The sequence below is a fragment of the Haliotis rufescens genome, unplaced genomic scaffold, assembly GCF_023055435.1.
Source record: "Haliotis rufescens isolate VD_foot unplaced genomic scaffold, xgHalRufe1.0.p SCAF_7, whole genome shotgun sequence".
Taxonomy (NCBI): Eukaryota; Metazoa; Mollusca; class Gastropoda; order Lepetellida; family Haliotidae; genus Haliotis; species Haliotis rufescens.
Genome location: NW_025964361.1, coordinates 13878464 through 13897122, shown reverse-complemented (window position 1 = coordinate 13897122; position 18659 = coordinate 13878464). Strand labels below are relative to the sequence as shown.

At 39.6% G+C, this 18659-nt stretch overlaps 1 protein-coding gene across 1 annotated transcript; it reads left to right on the top strand.

The window, feature by feature from the left end:
* Positions 1-7951: 7951 nt before the first annotated feature.
* On the top strand, positions 7952-15505 carry LOC124141856. Its single transcript, XM_046510010.2, has 7 exons — positions 7952-8073; positions 8972-9011; positions 9273-10502; positions 10865-10978; positions 12959-13072; positions 14170-14283; positions 14629-15505. Exons 1-7 carry the CDS (start codon positions 8053-8055, stop codon positions 15309-15311), a joined length of 2316 nt encoding a protein of 771 aa, XP_046365966.2. The 5' UTR covers positions 7952-8052; the 3' UTR covers positions 15312-15505.
* The last annotated feature ends 3154 nt before the right edge of the window (positions 15506-18659 follow it).

The following is an 18659-nucleotide window of genomic DNA, read 5'->3' as shown; positions in this document are numbered from 1 at the left end:
AGACGGATTTTGTGTCATCCCTGTAAAGATCGCACCCAAAAGTAGGAGTGATGTGACAATCAGTATTTAGAGAAAAGGTACAGGTAATCGACGTGAAATTGTGAGAATATGATATGAGAGAAAGACCAAATTTACCCCCCGTTCATAAATAATTATATTTGTCCGACATGGCCGCGGTTGTATTTTATTCCGGTAGTCATCATTTTTTAAATACGCGTACGGGTAAATATTTTTAAAGCGTGCGAAGATTCCGTTTACTGAAGGATATTTGGACATTTTCAATAAAATTGTTGTATGATGTTCCCCATATTTCAGATCCGTGACATAACATTGGAACGACAAGTATGTCAACTTTTTTAAAGACATCTTGAAATGATAGGTATCCATTTTTATTTTAATAGTTAATGAATCTGATTGATTTGTTTCCTTGAGCTGTCAGGCTAGTGAAGGCCTTACACCACGACAACTGTTCCTAAATATTTATAAACATTCACAACTTTTTTTATCCTTTGAAATACCATTTCTCGTAACTTTTTATTATTCCACCTCGTCGAAACACAATGATTTTAGATTTGTGAGATCATTTAAAAGGGTAATAAAAAGTTTTGGGCATCAAAACATATCCCTGACGGATGCCGACATTACAGGTGAAATAGTTAGAAAGACCATCCTTCATTCGAACAAATGCTGATAAGTTAGAGTACACTGATGCTAGTAATCGTAGAAAGTTCATATTTATTTCCACTCGATTTAAGCTTCATAGAGAAAGTTGTGGTTTACTCTGTCGAAAGTCTTCGAACAGTCAATAAAGAAGCAGTAAGATCTACCCTTGGTCTTTGAGATGTATTTCTGTACAGTTGCTTGAAGAGTCAATGTTTTTGGTCCGTGGTGGAATATCCGGGTCTAAAACCTGCCTGTGTTTCACTTAAGATACTGTTATTGTCACACCAGGACTGGAGGCACCCCTCTAGAATGGACGTCATTACCGACTCGTACTTATGACCCTTATGAATATGGGGCAAATTATGCCCGTTCCCAACTCTTGTTGATTTCATAAATTCACTTATACAATGCCGTTAGGCCCTGGAGATTTATTACATGTAAATTGTGCAAACGTGCATTCAGACTTCCTCATTTAGTGAAAGGCGAGTTAAGATCATCACATATTTCTGTGTGAGACAGAGCTGGATCTTCATCATGTTTGTTATCAGAGAGCTATAACCACCTACAAAGTGTTTCTCAATACTGAGAAGATTTTGAAAATGCTGAAGTCACTGGTCTGGGGTAACAACATATTCCTGAGGCACATCTACATTTTTTAAAGTTTTCCAAACTTGGAGTTGTTCCTAGCAATAACTGCCTTCTTTCCTCATAACAATTTTCTCTTTTGCTATAAAGTAATTTTTTCAACAATCTACGTTGAACTCAGAAGTTGTCAATGTCCTCTCCATAGTCTCGGTGACCTATTAAAGCTTCATATTTTTCTCTGTTTAATAGTCTGTAACTCTTCATCCAGCCACGTTATTATGAGACTTGAATACCCTTTTAGTGTGACATGCAAGCGATTTATGCATTTGTCAATACCCTAATTATGTTATTTATATCCACTTCACTTAGTAACATAAGTTCTTCATACATTGTAAAAACTAGTTTTTGGAAATTGTTTAGAAACTGGTGTTGATTATCATCATCCCTCACACATTTACTCCACTTTGTACTGATATGGTCTACATGAATCACTGTAGAAATCTGTAAAGTGAGTGAACACCGAGAACTAGCAATAATGTAGTGCACTACATTTTCCCATTGTGAGTAACACAAGTAAACTAGCCAGCAGTATCACTGAAGAGCCTGCCATTTAATGAGTGAATGCCATAAGTACAACAGATGTCTGCTAGCTTTAAACCATATTTGTTATGAGTTTTGATAACTTTTGTTGATCTGGGGACATTAAAATTATTATCACTAGGATATTCATCCGAATTGTCAACAGCATATCTAATATTATCTTTTTGTATGTAATCAAGGCAATCTTTCATTCTAGCATTAAAGTCTCCCAGCAAAATTATTTCAGATTCGGGGTCGTCAGCTGTAACTGTTTCCAAGTACAAACTTAAAGAGTCTTTTCAATCCATATCACTTTACACATTTATAGATGAGAGAGACGTATGCACGAAAAATAAGATGTATTAAAATGTGACACAATACAGATGTGGATACCATAAAAAATACAACATAAAGTGTCTCTTGTAATCAACACGTCTCTATTAAATACTGTGATTCCTCCGCTGTAACGCCCTAGTCGTTTCCTTTTGTTTCCTACGCTGTTGAATGCTCGTAATCCATGCTGAAAATCCATGAAATCACCTTGTTTCTCGACAATAGTTTCACATTGACCTACAATGTCATACTCACTGAGATGGTCTCTGATTGCAGATCAGATGTGTAATACTATTCATTTAATCCTTCTATATTCCATGAAAGTATTCTCAGCTGTGTCTCGTCTTGGCCGCCGTCTGATGAGTCGTCGTTGTTGTCAGTCGTTGTAATGGTTGGAGTGATCTCCCTTGTCTTATCACTTCCGTGTCCAACATAAACACGTGGGTTCACGATGTGGCACATCACTGCAGTCGGATTCTCTTCGTTGTGTAGCCGTTGTCATAGAAGATCGATTGTTTCTATCTGACACACAGATTACAGTATGGTTCCTTCGATAATGGGATCGAATCCACGGATCGCTCTGACAATGAAATGATAACTGTTTCACTGCGGGATAAGGCTTCCATACCATGATTTAGCTGAATTAATATGTTCAAAGCTTCTTTTAGGCGCAAGCGGGTATTTCACTTAAGTGCAGCTATTATTCCTTACAGCAATAGAAGACTAATTTATTGGCGTTTTGTTTGTATTGTTTACTGAGAAAGGATACCAGCCCTCCCGGTGTGCAACATAAATGGGACATCACAATGTCTAACCACTGCATGTGCAGGAACTACACCTTGTCAGGGACATCTGATATATGGGAATAAGGGTTTGGACTGTTTAAGAGTGCAGCTACCTTTATTGACACTAATAAATGACACGTTTGAAGAAGACATGCATGTTGATAAGCACATATTTCGTACGCCAACTTCATTATATCCACATACATGTAGATATATAGGATAATTTAATATTTGGCCGCTGGGGTGCATTTATTTTCTGCCGAAAAGTAGGAGTCGAATTGTCTTCACAACACTATGTATATACAACCAGGATGTTCATTAAACAATTACTTTGGGGAGTATAAAACTTGATGCAAAATAATATTTGTTTGCAGTATTTTCTAATGCAAATTATCATTGTTTGTAATCTAGGCAGATAACGACAATTTTAACTTTATATCAATACCAATATGTCGGAGGCAGTCGTCTAAGTGCGCCCCTTGGGCACACTTGAAACCAACGATGATGGGTTCGAATTCCAGTTCGTCCTTATAATTATATTTCTTGGTTTCTCAGCACCATACCCATCCTCGTGGGTTGCACCAAAGTGGTAGCCGTTAAAGATCTGCATCACTTCCGGCTTTCCTCCCACATGAAGCTGACACGCCGTGATATATAACTGGAATACCGTTCAAAGCGGCGTTAAACCCAACTCACTCACATAATATGTCTGTCATTTGTGATGTCTTGTTACCACCTTGCAGAAGAAAAGCAAATTGGTTCATCTCTCCACAAACCAGTGATGAAAATCGACCACACAACCCGTAAGCACTAGAGGTAAAGAAGCATAATTCTACATAGCTCCAGCTGCAGATTACAAGGCCAGTTGTATTTTTAGATCCACATCCACGTGTCTTCCCGAGGCAAGAGAGTTAACTGACTATAAAAATCCAGTTTCCACCCTTGCCGAACTAGGCTGGTATTATGGAGTTACATTGTGCATAGTCCAATCAAAATCGCGCAACGGAATCGAAATCCGGTTCGTAAAGTGTCATGCAGATTTCGGTCGATTGCAGCATTTGTAAAGCATGAGCATCGCCAACTCGTTATCAACAGATATTTTCCAAATCTTTTCATGTTTTTAATCAAGGTGCTCGCGTGATTTGATGCACTTCGCAATGTAAGACCAAATTTATCACAAAATAGATACTGATTATCGATCAGATCGTCTTCACTGGCCGCCGCTATTTTGTTTGTAGCAAATACAAGTGGTACGAGAGGTGGAATCTGATTGGTCCATAGGAGAGGCCTAGAAGGGACATAACTCGTAATAGCCAATGGTGGCGCTACGATCGAGCCCAGGAATTCCATTAAAAATCATTATTATTTCTAACACATATTCCTAATCTGTTGTTTAATTCACAGCTCATTGGAACGCATTCTGTAGATTCTATCTGGTCATCATTTTTGTGATAGTCATGGTGTGTTGGTGTCTGGAAGGATCGGAGAAAACGGTGTAACGTGACAGTCCCGGCTTTCGTCACTTTGGTCTCATATTGGATCTCCGCATGACTCGAATTCTTTATAACTTATATTTGCATTGTTTTGTGATTTAGAGTCAACGAATTCTCATTGCAATTGTGCTCCTCAGTACTATTTCAATAGCATTTGGTACAATAATATGTGATTGTTGTCAAATTACCTGCGCGGACTTTCGTTTCATTATCTTAGTGAACAATACACTGAATGAGTGATCGTGTGCATGTGACTGTCACAATCACCAATATTACACACTGGGCTGCAATCGACATATACTGCAAATGTATATACAGACGTTTCATGTAGCTCATAGAACTAACACTAGACAACATGTCCTGATGCTGGTGACCTTACACTGATGTTGGATGTTTCTGAAATAAGACAAAATCGGTGTTGAGTCCATATGTTTGCCAATGTCGTTACAAAGTTGCCGTGTTTATGTGCTTTTAATGCCTGTCATATGTTCGAGTGAAGTTTTTCTGTGTAAACAAAATGCTTGAGCATATTGAGCGTCATATTATGTTTAAAGGTTGTTGTTGGTGATTCCGTCATTCAGACCGACAACCCACTCAAACCACTGGACACAACCCTTGCCGCGTCACTCAATACATTTGCTGACACCGAACAGTTTTATTTTGTGATTGTCTTTTCAAGCTAGAGCAAGGTTACCTGTAGAACTAACCGGGCCAAATTGAATTTGGAACCGAACGAGTGAGGCTCTACATTCAATACACATTATGTTTATCTCCTCACTCACGCATGATTAGAAGGAGCTTGTGTCCCGCTGGCACCGTCGATCAGTGTACTGACATTATAACACAGATACATTTTACGGGATCGGGTAGTCAGGCTCGCTGACTTGGTTGATGCATGTCATTGATCCCAACTGCGTGGGTCGATGCTTATGATATCAATCACTGGATTGCCTGGTCCAGACTCGATTATTTACAGACCGCCGTCATATAGCTGGAATATTTGCCACAGATGATGAATGCACTGCCAGGTATATATGATAGTTTAGTCAGTTGCCATAACAAATTCAATTATGTGCATGGAGTGATATCTGTTTGTCCTTTAGTGATAAAATCATGATCTTCTAATACAAACCGTAAGCAATATCCCCATGCACATGTTATTATCATCCTGATAATCAAAACAATTTACCGACCACGTTACGATCAACATCGAATTTATTTCATAAAAGAAAAGCTTCAAACGCTCCGCGTTCATTACCAGCATCCTGTTTGCGTGATGTGTCGGTGTCATGTTGTTTCACTGATTGTCGTTTGTTCGTGCAGGTTAGCGTAAACAGAAGATGTCGAGTGTGCTTTCCTTTGCACTACGTCACGTGGCTGGAAGGGATATTGATGTCCCTGCACCGATTGCGCAGTGAAACATGTCTTCATGATTGTGGCGAACATGGATTTATTTGCTCCGCGTCAGGTCGCCAGGGACGAGGACATGTCATGGAAAATTACTCAACAACATCCGGCTTATTGAACACAAGTAATATTTTAAAAACACAATGCTTGATTACTGTACACTGTGTTGTTGAGATTTCAAATTGATTGTGCGATAAAGCGTTAAAAGGCTTAACATTAAAAAATATTTTGCAGGCCAGGATACGCTCTGCCGTTGGCGAACAACTGCAGGTAATTGATGGTGATTCAAATCAATTCAAGTTTCAAGTTAATTCTCATATATCACAACATGTGAAGCAGAGATGCAGAGATGTATACATCTACAGACATAAATATGTTTAGTGAGACTGCTTAGATAGTAATAATAGCAATGATGATAATAATAATGATGATGATGATGACGATGATGATGATGATGATGATGATGATGATGATGATGATGATGATGATGATGATAATAGTATAAGATATATATACAGTATGTGTGAGCACATACAGATATACAACTATATACCAGTAACACTATTTATACAATTTCATTGATGAATTGATAACGTTTATAAGGATAGGCCTATTTTGTATAGACCTTAGTTATATGTATTTTTCAAATGAAGGATATTCGCAATAGTATTTTGGAATAATTAATTTGGGCAATATAACATGAAATGTAACTCGTCACCTATTCCACACAAGTTTATGATTAGCCGGAAACATACAATGGAATTAGTGTTATCGCTTTTATTGTATGTTAGACTATCAAACACCTTAATTTATATGCACTTTTTTAATGGTTGCTATTGATTTTGAATGAGTGCTGTGTCCTTACAGCAGTTGACTCAGGTTTCTGGTGGCTATACCTCTATGGCATCATGTTATGTCCACAACCAAATGTTTCACTATTGCGCAGTTCCTTTTACGTGGCCCCGAACTATCACGCAACCCTCGTATGAGCAAGGTACATGCATACAGTATACACTATATAGACTATATATGTAATTCCATTCCAGTAGAACGAATTTCTTAAAATAATGTAACTATTTACAAACATGAGAAACATATTCTAAGATTTATGAAAACGATTACACAACTAATTGTTGTCAGAGGTAACTGATACATAACGGTGTAAAAATCTACATCGATATGCAATAAAACCAGAAGTTGTTATCCATAAAGTTTTTCTTCTTAGTTGTCAGAAGAGTTTTCAATCAATTTTCAAAATAGAAGTTTATCCGATATTCCAAAATTATTTCTTTGCTCATAAAATATAAGATGCGCACTTTTCGACGAGTATTCTACTTCTCATCAGGAGGCGTTTGGTAGCCCTGTCGTTAAAGCTTTCTATCAGCGCGGCAAATGCCCGAATTCAATCCCTACGTACATGGAAGTACAACGTTGTAAGCCCATTTTGTATGTCTCCCGCCGTGATCGTGATGAAACATTACCCAAAACGGCATAAAACTACTCACTAACCTGCTCAATATCGATTATAGTTGCAACTAATATTAGCTAATAACCCAAAACTAGAGTTATTATTTCGCACTTCTGTTACCGTTAAAGAGGAAATGAGTGAAGACAAACTGAATCGACAACAGGTGAATATCCACAACTAGTCGCATCCGTTATTGCTGGATACAGAAAGGACAATGGAGTTTACACTGGAACTGTTTTCAAGGCTTAAATAAGCCTGTGGTATTCTACTGTTATGGTATTATTAGGCTCGTTCATAATGGGGAAAGTTAGGTTTCAGATTTGTCCGACCTAAAAACACATTTGTTTACTGATTGTTGGTGGCATGAAGATGCCAAGTTTAACATTAGGCATTTAGAACACTAGTAATTGCATTGCGCCATTGTGGAAGCGCGAGTTGCATACAGATTCATGGCAAGTAACACAAACAATGCATACACAACTGGCGTACATTAGTTGTGCATGTAATATAGATTTGATATTTAGAAGTGGAAACTGTATTAACCATACACCACCATGATAATCAATATCGCATGTCTGATTATATCCGTTGTTGTTGCGAACAATCAATACAATCCAGGTCAGATTTCATTGATTTTAAATATTCACATAGCAATGGAGTCTCCTGTGTGTGAACTGATTGTGTACTTAATGCCTGGCCAGGAACATCCGCTCTCCTCTTCTTTTCAACATCAGCGTGGATGAGAACCACAGACATGGCGGTACGTACAAACATGTAGACTCTGTTCTGTTACTGGACAGTTTTAACTGACCTGCGTCTTTTGTGCTCGGAAAATACCTAGTTTCTTCTCAGCTAAACGACAATTTAGTATTAAATGTTCATCCATTTGATGCGTTTATATGATATCCAAAATATTTTGAAAGACAACCGTTCATGATGCTGGAATGTCCATTGTATTAAATATCTTGATTCGATGTCTTCTATAAATATACATGAAAGCCGATAAAGAAGAGAAATAGAATAGTTTTAATATATGTCAGTCTGTCAATACCGATGTGTACATACTTTCTGACATGCGAATTAAACATTTTGTACAATGTATACAAGTTTTTGCCGCATATGTACCCACATTAATGTAATCAGTAAGACACTGACGTGGCTTTTGTTAACATATGCGCGTTTGGATTCATTCATGTGTCATTGACTATTATCGAAACACTCTTATGTATAACGGGTGTTATGTCAAGTTAATACTTCATTATCTACACATGCAAATGATTAGCAATGACCGGGGAACGGACGTACGTACGTACGTATGTATGTATGTATGTATGTATGTATGTATGTATGTATGTATGTATGTATGTTTGTATGTATGTTTGTATGTATGTATGTATGTATGTATGTATGTATGTATGTATGTATGTATGTATGTATGTATGTATGTTTGTATGTATGTAGGTATGTATGTATGTATGTATGTATGTATGTATGTATGTATGTATGTTTGTATGTATGTATGTATGTATGTATGTATGTATGTATGTATGTATGTATGTATGTATGTATGTTATCCGTGTGCTGTCACGTCAATACACGAGTCTGCGACCTGACTTTCCTGTTAGGCTGTTATAATTATATGTATTACTGTCTTACAGGTCTTATGTCTGATGATCCTATCGGCTGTTTTCAACGTGGGTATGTATACAAAGACACACGAAAACGTTCCATGATCTTACTACCTTTTTTTCACTTGAGTAAACTTTAAGGTAAATAACCCTCTGAACAGAACTCGAACAGAGCTAGTTTTATAAAAGAAATGAAGGCAGCCCATGTTAAATATGAATAAACCTAAATGGACACTATTTATAATAGCACCAAATTTTTAAAGGCATATCAGCATTGATTTTAACCCCGATCAAGCATATATTCTCGTACATAAGCATGGGAATTTTGTAGTTTTTTCAGACGAACTCTCTAAGGACCACAGAGGCACGGAGTTTGTTTTAGCATTTATACCTAATAACCCGATGACGGATTCCCATATCTTGTACATAGTGAGTGAAGAGGTTTGTGAAGTGATGCTCACTGGGGACCACGGCTCATATTCCAAAATAATATCTCTTAGTCCATTGATTCCCCACAACGAGGACCTGGCCGAGACGTGGAAGTATACTGGCGGTCTGGATATGTCCGTTGAAAGGAAAACGCTACATATCATAGCGACAAGAAATATAACTGTATTTGCTTCGTATGACAACAACCAGAGCGTTGACGGCTTCCTTGCGATTCCTGTGGAACATTTGACCAGGAATTATGTTGCAGTTTCTAGAGATGCTGTGCCCGACCCTTCTCATCTTGTAATCGCGGGACTCTTTGATGGCACAAATGCTATTATCAACCTCCGTCTTCTGAATGGAACCTGTACCACCGCCGGTTACCAGAATGGAACGACAATATCGCTCACAGTAAACAGATTTGATGTCATTGGCCTGTCCTGCTCGGGTGATTTAACAGGAACTGTGATAACTAGTGACCACCCAGTTGCTGTTTTTTCCGGCAATGAAAGGGCTGCCGTCCCTACGACGTCGCCTAATGCTGGCCTGATGATTGAAATGCTGATTCCTTTGGAATACTTTGGGAAGAGCTATGTCCTTACAACAACTATGCGGAACCCAAACGGAACCATATACAGAGTTGTTGCTCACATGGATAACAGTGTGGTAACAGTGGGCAGTCAGGATCCTGTCGTTTTAGGTGTGGGCGAGTTTCATGATTTCGACACTGAAGTTACAGGAACTCAGATTCTCATGTCTACACACACAGTGATGGTTATCGCGTATGGCAAGGTTGTTGTCGGAAACCTGGGAGGCGTGTTCATGGCAACTGTGCCGCCAATAAACAGCTTCTATAAACGACCATTCTATGACTTTAGAAAGCTCGTGGTTGTTCCCATGACGTATCTGCATGTGACAGTGTACTACAATACCACGATGAATCCTAACATTACGTTCGGGAGTCCAGATGTGATAGAACATATTCCTGGATCCGACATTGGAGTCCTGTCGGCCCTAACTACGGATCTAGAGGGCTCCTCTTTTGAAACTGATGTGCATGATGTCGGCATGATCATTTACGCAAACCCGAGCAAGAACGCAGCGTGTGGCTACCTTGGTGGAATGACATTCAGTACGTGGATTTTACCATATAACCAGTTTGCTTTAAAACATTTTTGTCATTTTTCATTTTACTGCTCATTTACACACACACACACATCTTATTGAGTTTTGTGTTTCGTATTTTATTTCATGTTGCCGAACATAGTGAAGGTTGGTTCATGATTGCTTTGACGATTGTAACTAAATTACATCAAACGAACAAACTTTCGCTGCAGGTTGTTGTTTTGCGCTTACTATTATATAGGCGAGACAGGGGTTCGACTCCACAACCAGAGCTCTAAACACACATATATATCGAAGCGACAATTGCACATGGTATAGATGTTATTTATGTTGCTTCATTTGAGATAATAGTCTGCTTTGTATGACCAGGGCAGGATCCCTGCTCGTCTGGGCCATGTCTCAATGATGCGGCTTGTGTCTACGCCGGCGCTTCCTTCACCTGCCATTGTCCTGTTGGCTTTACAGGAGTCCTCTGTGAGACAGGTAAGTCCGTTCTTCGTCTCATTGTGCCTCCACAAGATCCCTTTGAGTACAAAAAAATGCAGCTTGGCCTGTACTATACATAAACGGAAAAAGTAACTGTGCTTCATAAACAGTTCTATAAAAATAAATATATTCTGAACTTAAATAATGCGTCTTTCACTACATATTTAAGAAGACATCTCCTAGAGAGCTACAGTTTAAGGTAGTGCTTCACAGTTGGGACGTGCATGTTAATGCACGGCGCACAATATGGATGTTTTGCTCTTGTCTCTCACGTTTTACCTAGCAATATTAACTATTTCTTTAGTCATTCTTCCATGTTATGTTTCAGAGTATTACAAAAAAAAATTTAATATAAACACGGTAAGAATAATCTATTATTCAAGTAACATATCCCAAGAATGTTTGCAATGTCATAAAGACACAATAAATTATAATAAATTGTATTTTTGGCTTACTGACAGGTCACAATTACCTAAATACGGGAATTTATATAATTGAATTAAAAGAAACTTAATTCGAAAACCGACTCCCGAGAAAGGTATAATACCACACGCATACAAACTTATCTTGACATCCACATTGTACTCCAACGAATGTCGCAATTATGCACCACGTACACGTCATTGTGACAACAGTACAAGTTAAAATGCATGGATACAAAGTACTGTGGTAAGTATTCAACCACTTTACATGTTAACATTAACGGTGATGGGACCTTTGACAGACATATATTTGATGTTGTATGATAAACTCAATCCTTCTGCATTCTTGTAGAGGTAATACTGCAAATGTCGAGATTATACCCATGTTACAATTCTAAGAACACTGAATCTCGCTTGCACCATATTTCATGCTCCCATCATTGATACAGCGAAAGCGTCGCCATAAACGTCGAGTGAGCATTTTTACAAAACAATGTGATTGCCTTTACTGATGACCTTCCAATGACATGTACTAAATAAGCTTCCCAGCCCAGCTGTAAGATGTCCAGGATATGCTATAACGTCAATAATATTTGGTTTGTTTTATGGTTGTCAAAATTCAATGATATATATGATTTCATTGCATATAACAAAAAAGACAAGATGAGGCCTGTTGGCTTGGACAGGTCAAAGGCTGTATCCAACGAATTTTGTATTTATCTTTTTCAATGACGCCCTCTACATATTCTGGGCCGTACCATGGATGGACCTCTGTGTCAAAACCACAAGCATGGCGAAGACGGTGATAGACTGATCGACCCATTCCATCATGTCGCTGAAGATGTTGTGTTTGTCGCTGTGTTAGTGCCAACACTGGACAACACTGACAATGTGTTAGACAGCCTCATTACATTCATTGTATAACCTACATTTCATATTAAAATTACATTTTGATGCAAAATCACACATTGACGGTTTCGAGTGGGAAGTGACTGGTCCTGAGCAGCAAACAAAAAGCCTTCTGTTTCACTTTGTAGGCCAGACGACTTCACTTAAGCGAAGAACTCTTGAGGGTTGCTGATCTTCGGAACACACTCCACATAAACTCGATGCAGTGGTCGTTTAGATAGCCTCTCCTTGCAACACTGAGTCTGGGCTGATTTGATATGGAACCTCTGTTGGTTTACACGCTTTTCAGCTGTACAGAACCATCAACAAAATCAATATTGACATTGAGATCATCCTTGGCCCGTTTAAGAAAACTGTGGAATGTCTTGTTTTCATCATGAGTCTTGACATGCTTCACAAGAGGATTATCAGACAAATAAATGTGACTGTGCAAAAGTGTAAAATCAATTCTATCATGAAAAGCCTCCGCGTTAATCAAATCACGCCCTCCCATTATGATTGGTATGAGCATTATCAGTAGTAGTAGTAGTAGTAGTAGTAGTAGTAGTAGTAGTAGTAGTAGTAGTAGTTTGTATGCCACCGTTCTCATTGTTCGCAAATTTAATATCGAAAGCAAAGATTTTAATCAAATATGTCTTTCTTGCAGCGGATGATCCGTGTGTTGCTGAACCATGCTACAATAACGCTACATGTTCCTCCCTCGGGACACTGTTTATCTGCATGTGTCCGTCGGGATATACAGGGATCACGTGCCAGTCTGGTAAGTGAATAATACACCGACAGGTACAGTCCCATATAGGTGTCGTGCAAAATAACTTGTTTTAAGTAAATGCCACTGTGACATGAAATTAACTCTGTCCAAATGGGTACGAAATTGTACACCCAGACAAGGAAAACCGCAGACTGTCATTGCGTTTGATATTGGAATAGTAAACACTTCTTTGGGGAGAAGGGGCGTGGGTGGCGAAGTCGTCGGAGGCGCCGGAACTCGCTCTGATTATGTTTCTAGGTTTGTCAGGAACATACCGGTGCTCGTGGGTTTCACCAGAGTGGCAAAAGTCTGAGACCTGCATCACATTTTCCTGCCGTCATATGACTAGAGTAATGTTTGTAAGAGCAGAATCTATATCATGATGACAAGGCTGAAGAATATGTTTTCTTGCTGATTGATTTGTTATCGTATGCCTATGTTGTGGCGATCGTCGTTTAACTATGAACAATCACCCCTGTCTTTAACAACAATGTTAATTTTACTTTTTAGCCAAGAAGGGGAGGTGAAATGGGGTTTAATGTAGCGCCCACGATTATTGCTTTATATTTGCGACGTGCAAAAGTGAGTTAGTGTATGTGCTTGTGCGCGTGTGTGTTTGTGTGTTTGTGTGTGCGCGCGTGTGTGTGCGTGTTTGTGTGTGTGCGTGCGTGCGTGCATTCGTGTGTGCGCGCGCGCGTGTGTGCATGTGTGTGTGGTTGCTTTTACTAGTCCGGAACTATGCCGATTTTACAGTGCTAGCCCACTGAGCTACCGTGGCGCAGTTTAACATGTATACCTCACTCAGACACGGTATACTGACTCCGAGCCGACCAGTCCTTGTTTTAGCACCTTAATTCCGAGCACCAGGCAGGGTAACAAAACGTACCATCTTTTAACCTCATTTGGTATGACGCAGCCGGGGATCGAACCCCAGACTTTCCGCTCTCAATACCACAAGACCACAAAGGCGGTCTTTTTATGGACATTTATGCTGTAATTGTAGAACAGATGAAATTAATGTAATTAAATGATTACTGCATGCTTTATGTTGCAGTTAATACTGAAGTGGATGTTTGATATGATTTTGCGAATGCATTTACTTGCAGAGATCAATGAGTGCGACTCAATCCCATGTCTGAATGGCGGAATATGCACAGATCTTGTTGCCGGCTATCACTGCGAATGTGTGGCTGGATATACGGGACTACGATGTGGAGCAGGTATATTGATCAACGTGTTACCAAACTTGGAACAATAATATAGTGCTATTCTTAAAACGATTACCCATTAAAGTAAATAATAAAGCCGTTGGCTAGCCAAGAGGTTAAAGCGTTTCCTGTTTCCTCATCGCGCCGACGACATGGGTGAAACAAACTCGCTGTGCCTCCCGCCGTGACATGTTGAATATTAAAGCCCCCCCCCACCCCCCAGATTTAGTTTAAAGACACATCAAATTTACGCACATTTTCATTATTGAAGCATCATATCTGGTTAATCACATCTCAGGTATCCCACACTGACGATGTTCTTGCGATGTTGATTACGATATTTAATTTGCTTCATAGGAACGGAATTAGCAACATCTTTTCCACCAAGTAGTTCCGAATCTCTTTTATCGGCACTTACATCTGTACCAAACCTGATGACAAGTGATGCTGGTTACCAAGCGAAGTCTGCCGACGTCCAGATCCAGTCATCTCAAGAGCCTGACATGAGCCAGGAGACAATCCAGGTAACACAAACGTTAACACCCATGCTTCAAACCAGTCGTAACAAACAGGAGTACCCGTACGCTGTCACACGTATCACAATCATCGGAGATTCGAAGCATACGGAATCCGGTCTTACCATCCTCAAGTCCGCTCTAGAAGCAACCATGTACAAAACGATATACGCCAGTCACCTAGCCTCTGACATGTCGTGCGACTATGAAGGAACCAGTCAAGGGGAGTATCAGTGCATGTGTACCCGGTATGAGAGGAAGGTGTATGTTCTCACCGAGGAGGCTAAGGAAACCATTAAAGAAGACACTCAGAGGAGGCTGCTGGTTGACACTGCCAATCTGACTAAGACCTTGTTGAAGTATAAGAGTGTGGAGGATAACAGGCCCTCAGCAAAGGGCATCGGATCAGTGGGAGTAATTATGTTAGTAATGACAGCAGCGGTTATTGTGGTTCCCGATATGTTGTTCCTTGTACAAAACGTTATGAGGAAGTGTACTGGGAAGAAAACATATTCTAAATGCTAGAGTGTCGTCTTGACTGTAGGGCCTTTTATGGTGCAATTATGTTTCGTGTACAAATCAACATTACTTACACAGGAAATATACTGAACTGAGCAAAAGAAACGTCACCTCAAGTAACATTGCATGAAAGGTTGTCATTTAAATATCTGGGCAATTTTTGTCAAAGTTTCTAAAATTTAATATTACCTTGTCCGGAAAAATTAAATTTGAGGATAAAATACAAAGCAGATGACAATAAAACCGATCGCCTAAACGCATCACGGCAACGGCCATGGTAACCCGATGCACGTGAGTTCCGTGCAAAGTTGAAATGCACATGCGTTCCCCCATTTCTTGCCCTATAAAACTCCACCCAGATCAAATAACATTCATTCGTTATTGAATTGTTACCACATGCTAAGATTCAGCGACACCAAGCCCTTGGACGATTGCAAGCTGGACCAACCGCACGTCAGGTAGCCCATGCATTTCAAGTCCACATAAGGGCCATATACAAGCTCGAGCAACGGTACCAGACCACCAAAACTACAGATGACCGACCACGTTGTGTAAGACCAAGGGTCACCACCCAACGTCAGGATCGTCAGATCGCTTTGTTTCTGCTGCGAAAACTGCTCGACAGACCATGGTTACACACAAGTGACACATTAGTGAGGACACCGTGCGTCGACGATTGACAAAGCAGACACCTCCACTGTCACAGGCCACGCCGAGGACCCATTCTGACACCACGTCATCGCCTGGGCCGTCTTTAGTTGGCAGCACAGCAACAGCATTGGCGCCACCAGCAGTGAAGAAGAGTTCTCTTCTCAGACTAGACCAGTTACTGTATCTCAACAGCAGATGGCAGAGAGAGAGAGTCTGTGTTGTGTTTTGAGAGAGACTCGTGGGGTGGTCCGAGCATCATGTTGCGGGGTGGATTTGGTCTTGCACAGAGGGTGGGCCCTGTGGTCTCCCAGAACATCGGTCCAGGGAGAGGCAACGGTGTCACAGCAGCTCGGTACATTGATCAAGTCTTGAGATCACACGCCATACCCCATTTGGCACCTCGCAGCAACCACGAGTTTCAGCGTGATAACGCCCGTGCCCACACTGCGAGAGCAACAAGAGACTTCCGCCGGCAGAATGGCATCAGAACGATGCCGCAGTCCCGATTTAAATCCCATTGAGCACCTGTGGGACGAGATACAAAGACAGCTGAATGACGTCCGACCAAGGCCGACAACTGCAGCTGAACTGCGTCAGGCGTTCCTCAGAGTGTAGGCTAAAGTGCCTGTGGCCTTCATCAACCACCTCATCCATTCCATGTTTCGACGTTGGAAGGCTGTCATTAATGCGCATGGCGGACACACGAGATACTGCCTTTTGTTGCCATTTTCTTAGAGACTAGTGTTGTGTTTCGCTTAAAGAACATTTGACACTTTAATAACAACCTTGATGATCAGTTTTGCCAAGTTTCATCTTTTTAAGATGTCTCAAAGTACAATGTATGTTAACAGTATTTGGACAAATAAGGTTTCTTATATATCTATGCATGGTGACGTTTCTTTTGCGGTTAAGTATAGAATACCGAAAGTAGCAACGCTACACACGTTTTTTATAGCACATTGATGTCAACACACGCGCATGTGTAAAAATAAATTGATTAGATAATGACAAATTTATTGTTATTTCGTCTGCGTTTACTGGTGAAATAAGCTTTGTTCACGATCTGTTCAAGAAATATAAACACAATTTACTCAGAATGTCGACGAACGACAAGAAGACAAGCTGTAAAGCAGACATTTAGTCTGTACCAGGTGACATAGTACGTATGACAAACAATAACTGTTCCACTAATCTTGGATTATTGTTTATTTTCCGCCTACTGTTTATTTAAATAAATAGTCGTCAAGTTAGTACGCGATGAGCCTTACCCGTTGATGTAATGCTTCTTATTTAGTGCACTTTGATTAATAGTTGACTGGGGTTTATTGTTCAATATCAGGTCCACAAGAAATAAAAGTAGAAACTGATTTTTGGATGTTGTCACATTTGTGTTTGTTTTATATCAACTGGTGTGTTAATTTTACTGCCACGTTATCATTTACAGTTAGGGTTTTGATAGTTAAGATACATACTAATGTATGTAATGAACTGATTAAATATACTTTATGTTTCATATTTATTGAAGCGTTGAATCCTTAAATATCTGCTTTTAGTGTACGTTACAAACATTTCTACATACCATGTTTGTCAAACATGTCACAAAACACAGGCCCGTGATTCCTGATTATTTTGGAAGACATTAGGTTGGAATCACATAACTAAAGGGAAACTCATTATGTGTACATCAAATTGTATTGCGAATGCGGTTTACAATTACAATTGTTATAGACAGAGTAAATTAATACTGTTGTCAAGGTTGTCGTGATGCTATTTATACTCTGCAGATAAAACCTCTGTTTGTGACTATCGTTTCACCCACCTGCTGATTGTAGTCAGTAAAGACTTTGAGCTCCAGGAGATTAGTTCGGCGGTGTCAATGGCAAACTAAAGTGAACGGTCTCTTAAATTTCCAATAAACAAGATCCTGACATAATCAGGCGCGATTGAACTCAATTAAAGTCTGGATCAAATACAGGATGGTTGTTTCCAGTTTCTTGGCAAAGGAAATGGTGTTGACATAATCGATTCATAAACGCATAACGTGATTGTCAATATTCAAGATTCTAAATGCGTAACATCAAGAATGAAACTGAAGTCATAACAATTACAGACAACAGACAAAGAAAGAAACACAATTGAAAACGATAACGTTCACGTGGGTACAGGGAAATTAACAGATAATCATAAAACCAAGTGCCCCTTTTCCAATCGTTGTTTCTAAATTCTGAGTTTTAATTACATCAATAACTAGTGTGTAATATTGTTATATTTTATACTGGAATGTTGAACAGGTTTTGAAGTAACCCAATGTCAAAAGCGGACGCAGTGACTTGGACACTTGGACTAATAAAGCTAAAAACAAATTCCATAATGATGAAAAGCAGAATCCATTGTATGGTTCCGACTATATCGTGAGCATGTGTTTTATAAGTCCCTATCAAATAGTTCGCGAAGAGGTGAACTTATCGTGCCCCACACTTGGCACCCGTCATAAACGAATGCAAAGACAAGAGAATTGTTCACCTAAAAAACAACAACACGGGAATATAAAGTACAAGTGAAAATAATGACAGGCATAGGAAACCATTTTGGTTACTGTCGCTCCAGATTTGGAAATGTCCTCCACACGTCGACCATAACCCTTTGAAGGTTTGTCTGAGGCTTTGAACGTTGTTACATTGTGAAAGAGTCGTATGACGCGCT

Bases quoted from the DNA above. Each gene is read 5' to 3' on its own strand.
- LOC124141856 (XM_046510010.2), top strand. From the start codon at position 8,053: ATGAGAACCACAGACATGGCG. The intron at 10,503-10,864 runs GTACGTGGATTT...TTGTATGACCAG, and splicing joins CCTTGGTGGAATGACATTCA to GGCAGGATCCCTGCTCGTCT. The intron at 14,284-14,628 runs GTATATTGATCA...TTTGCTTCATAG, and splicing joins GGGACTACGATGTGGAGCAG to GAACGGAATTAGCAACATCT.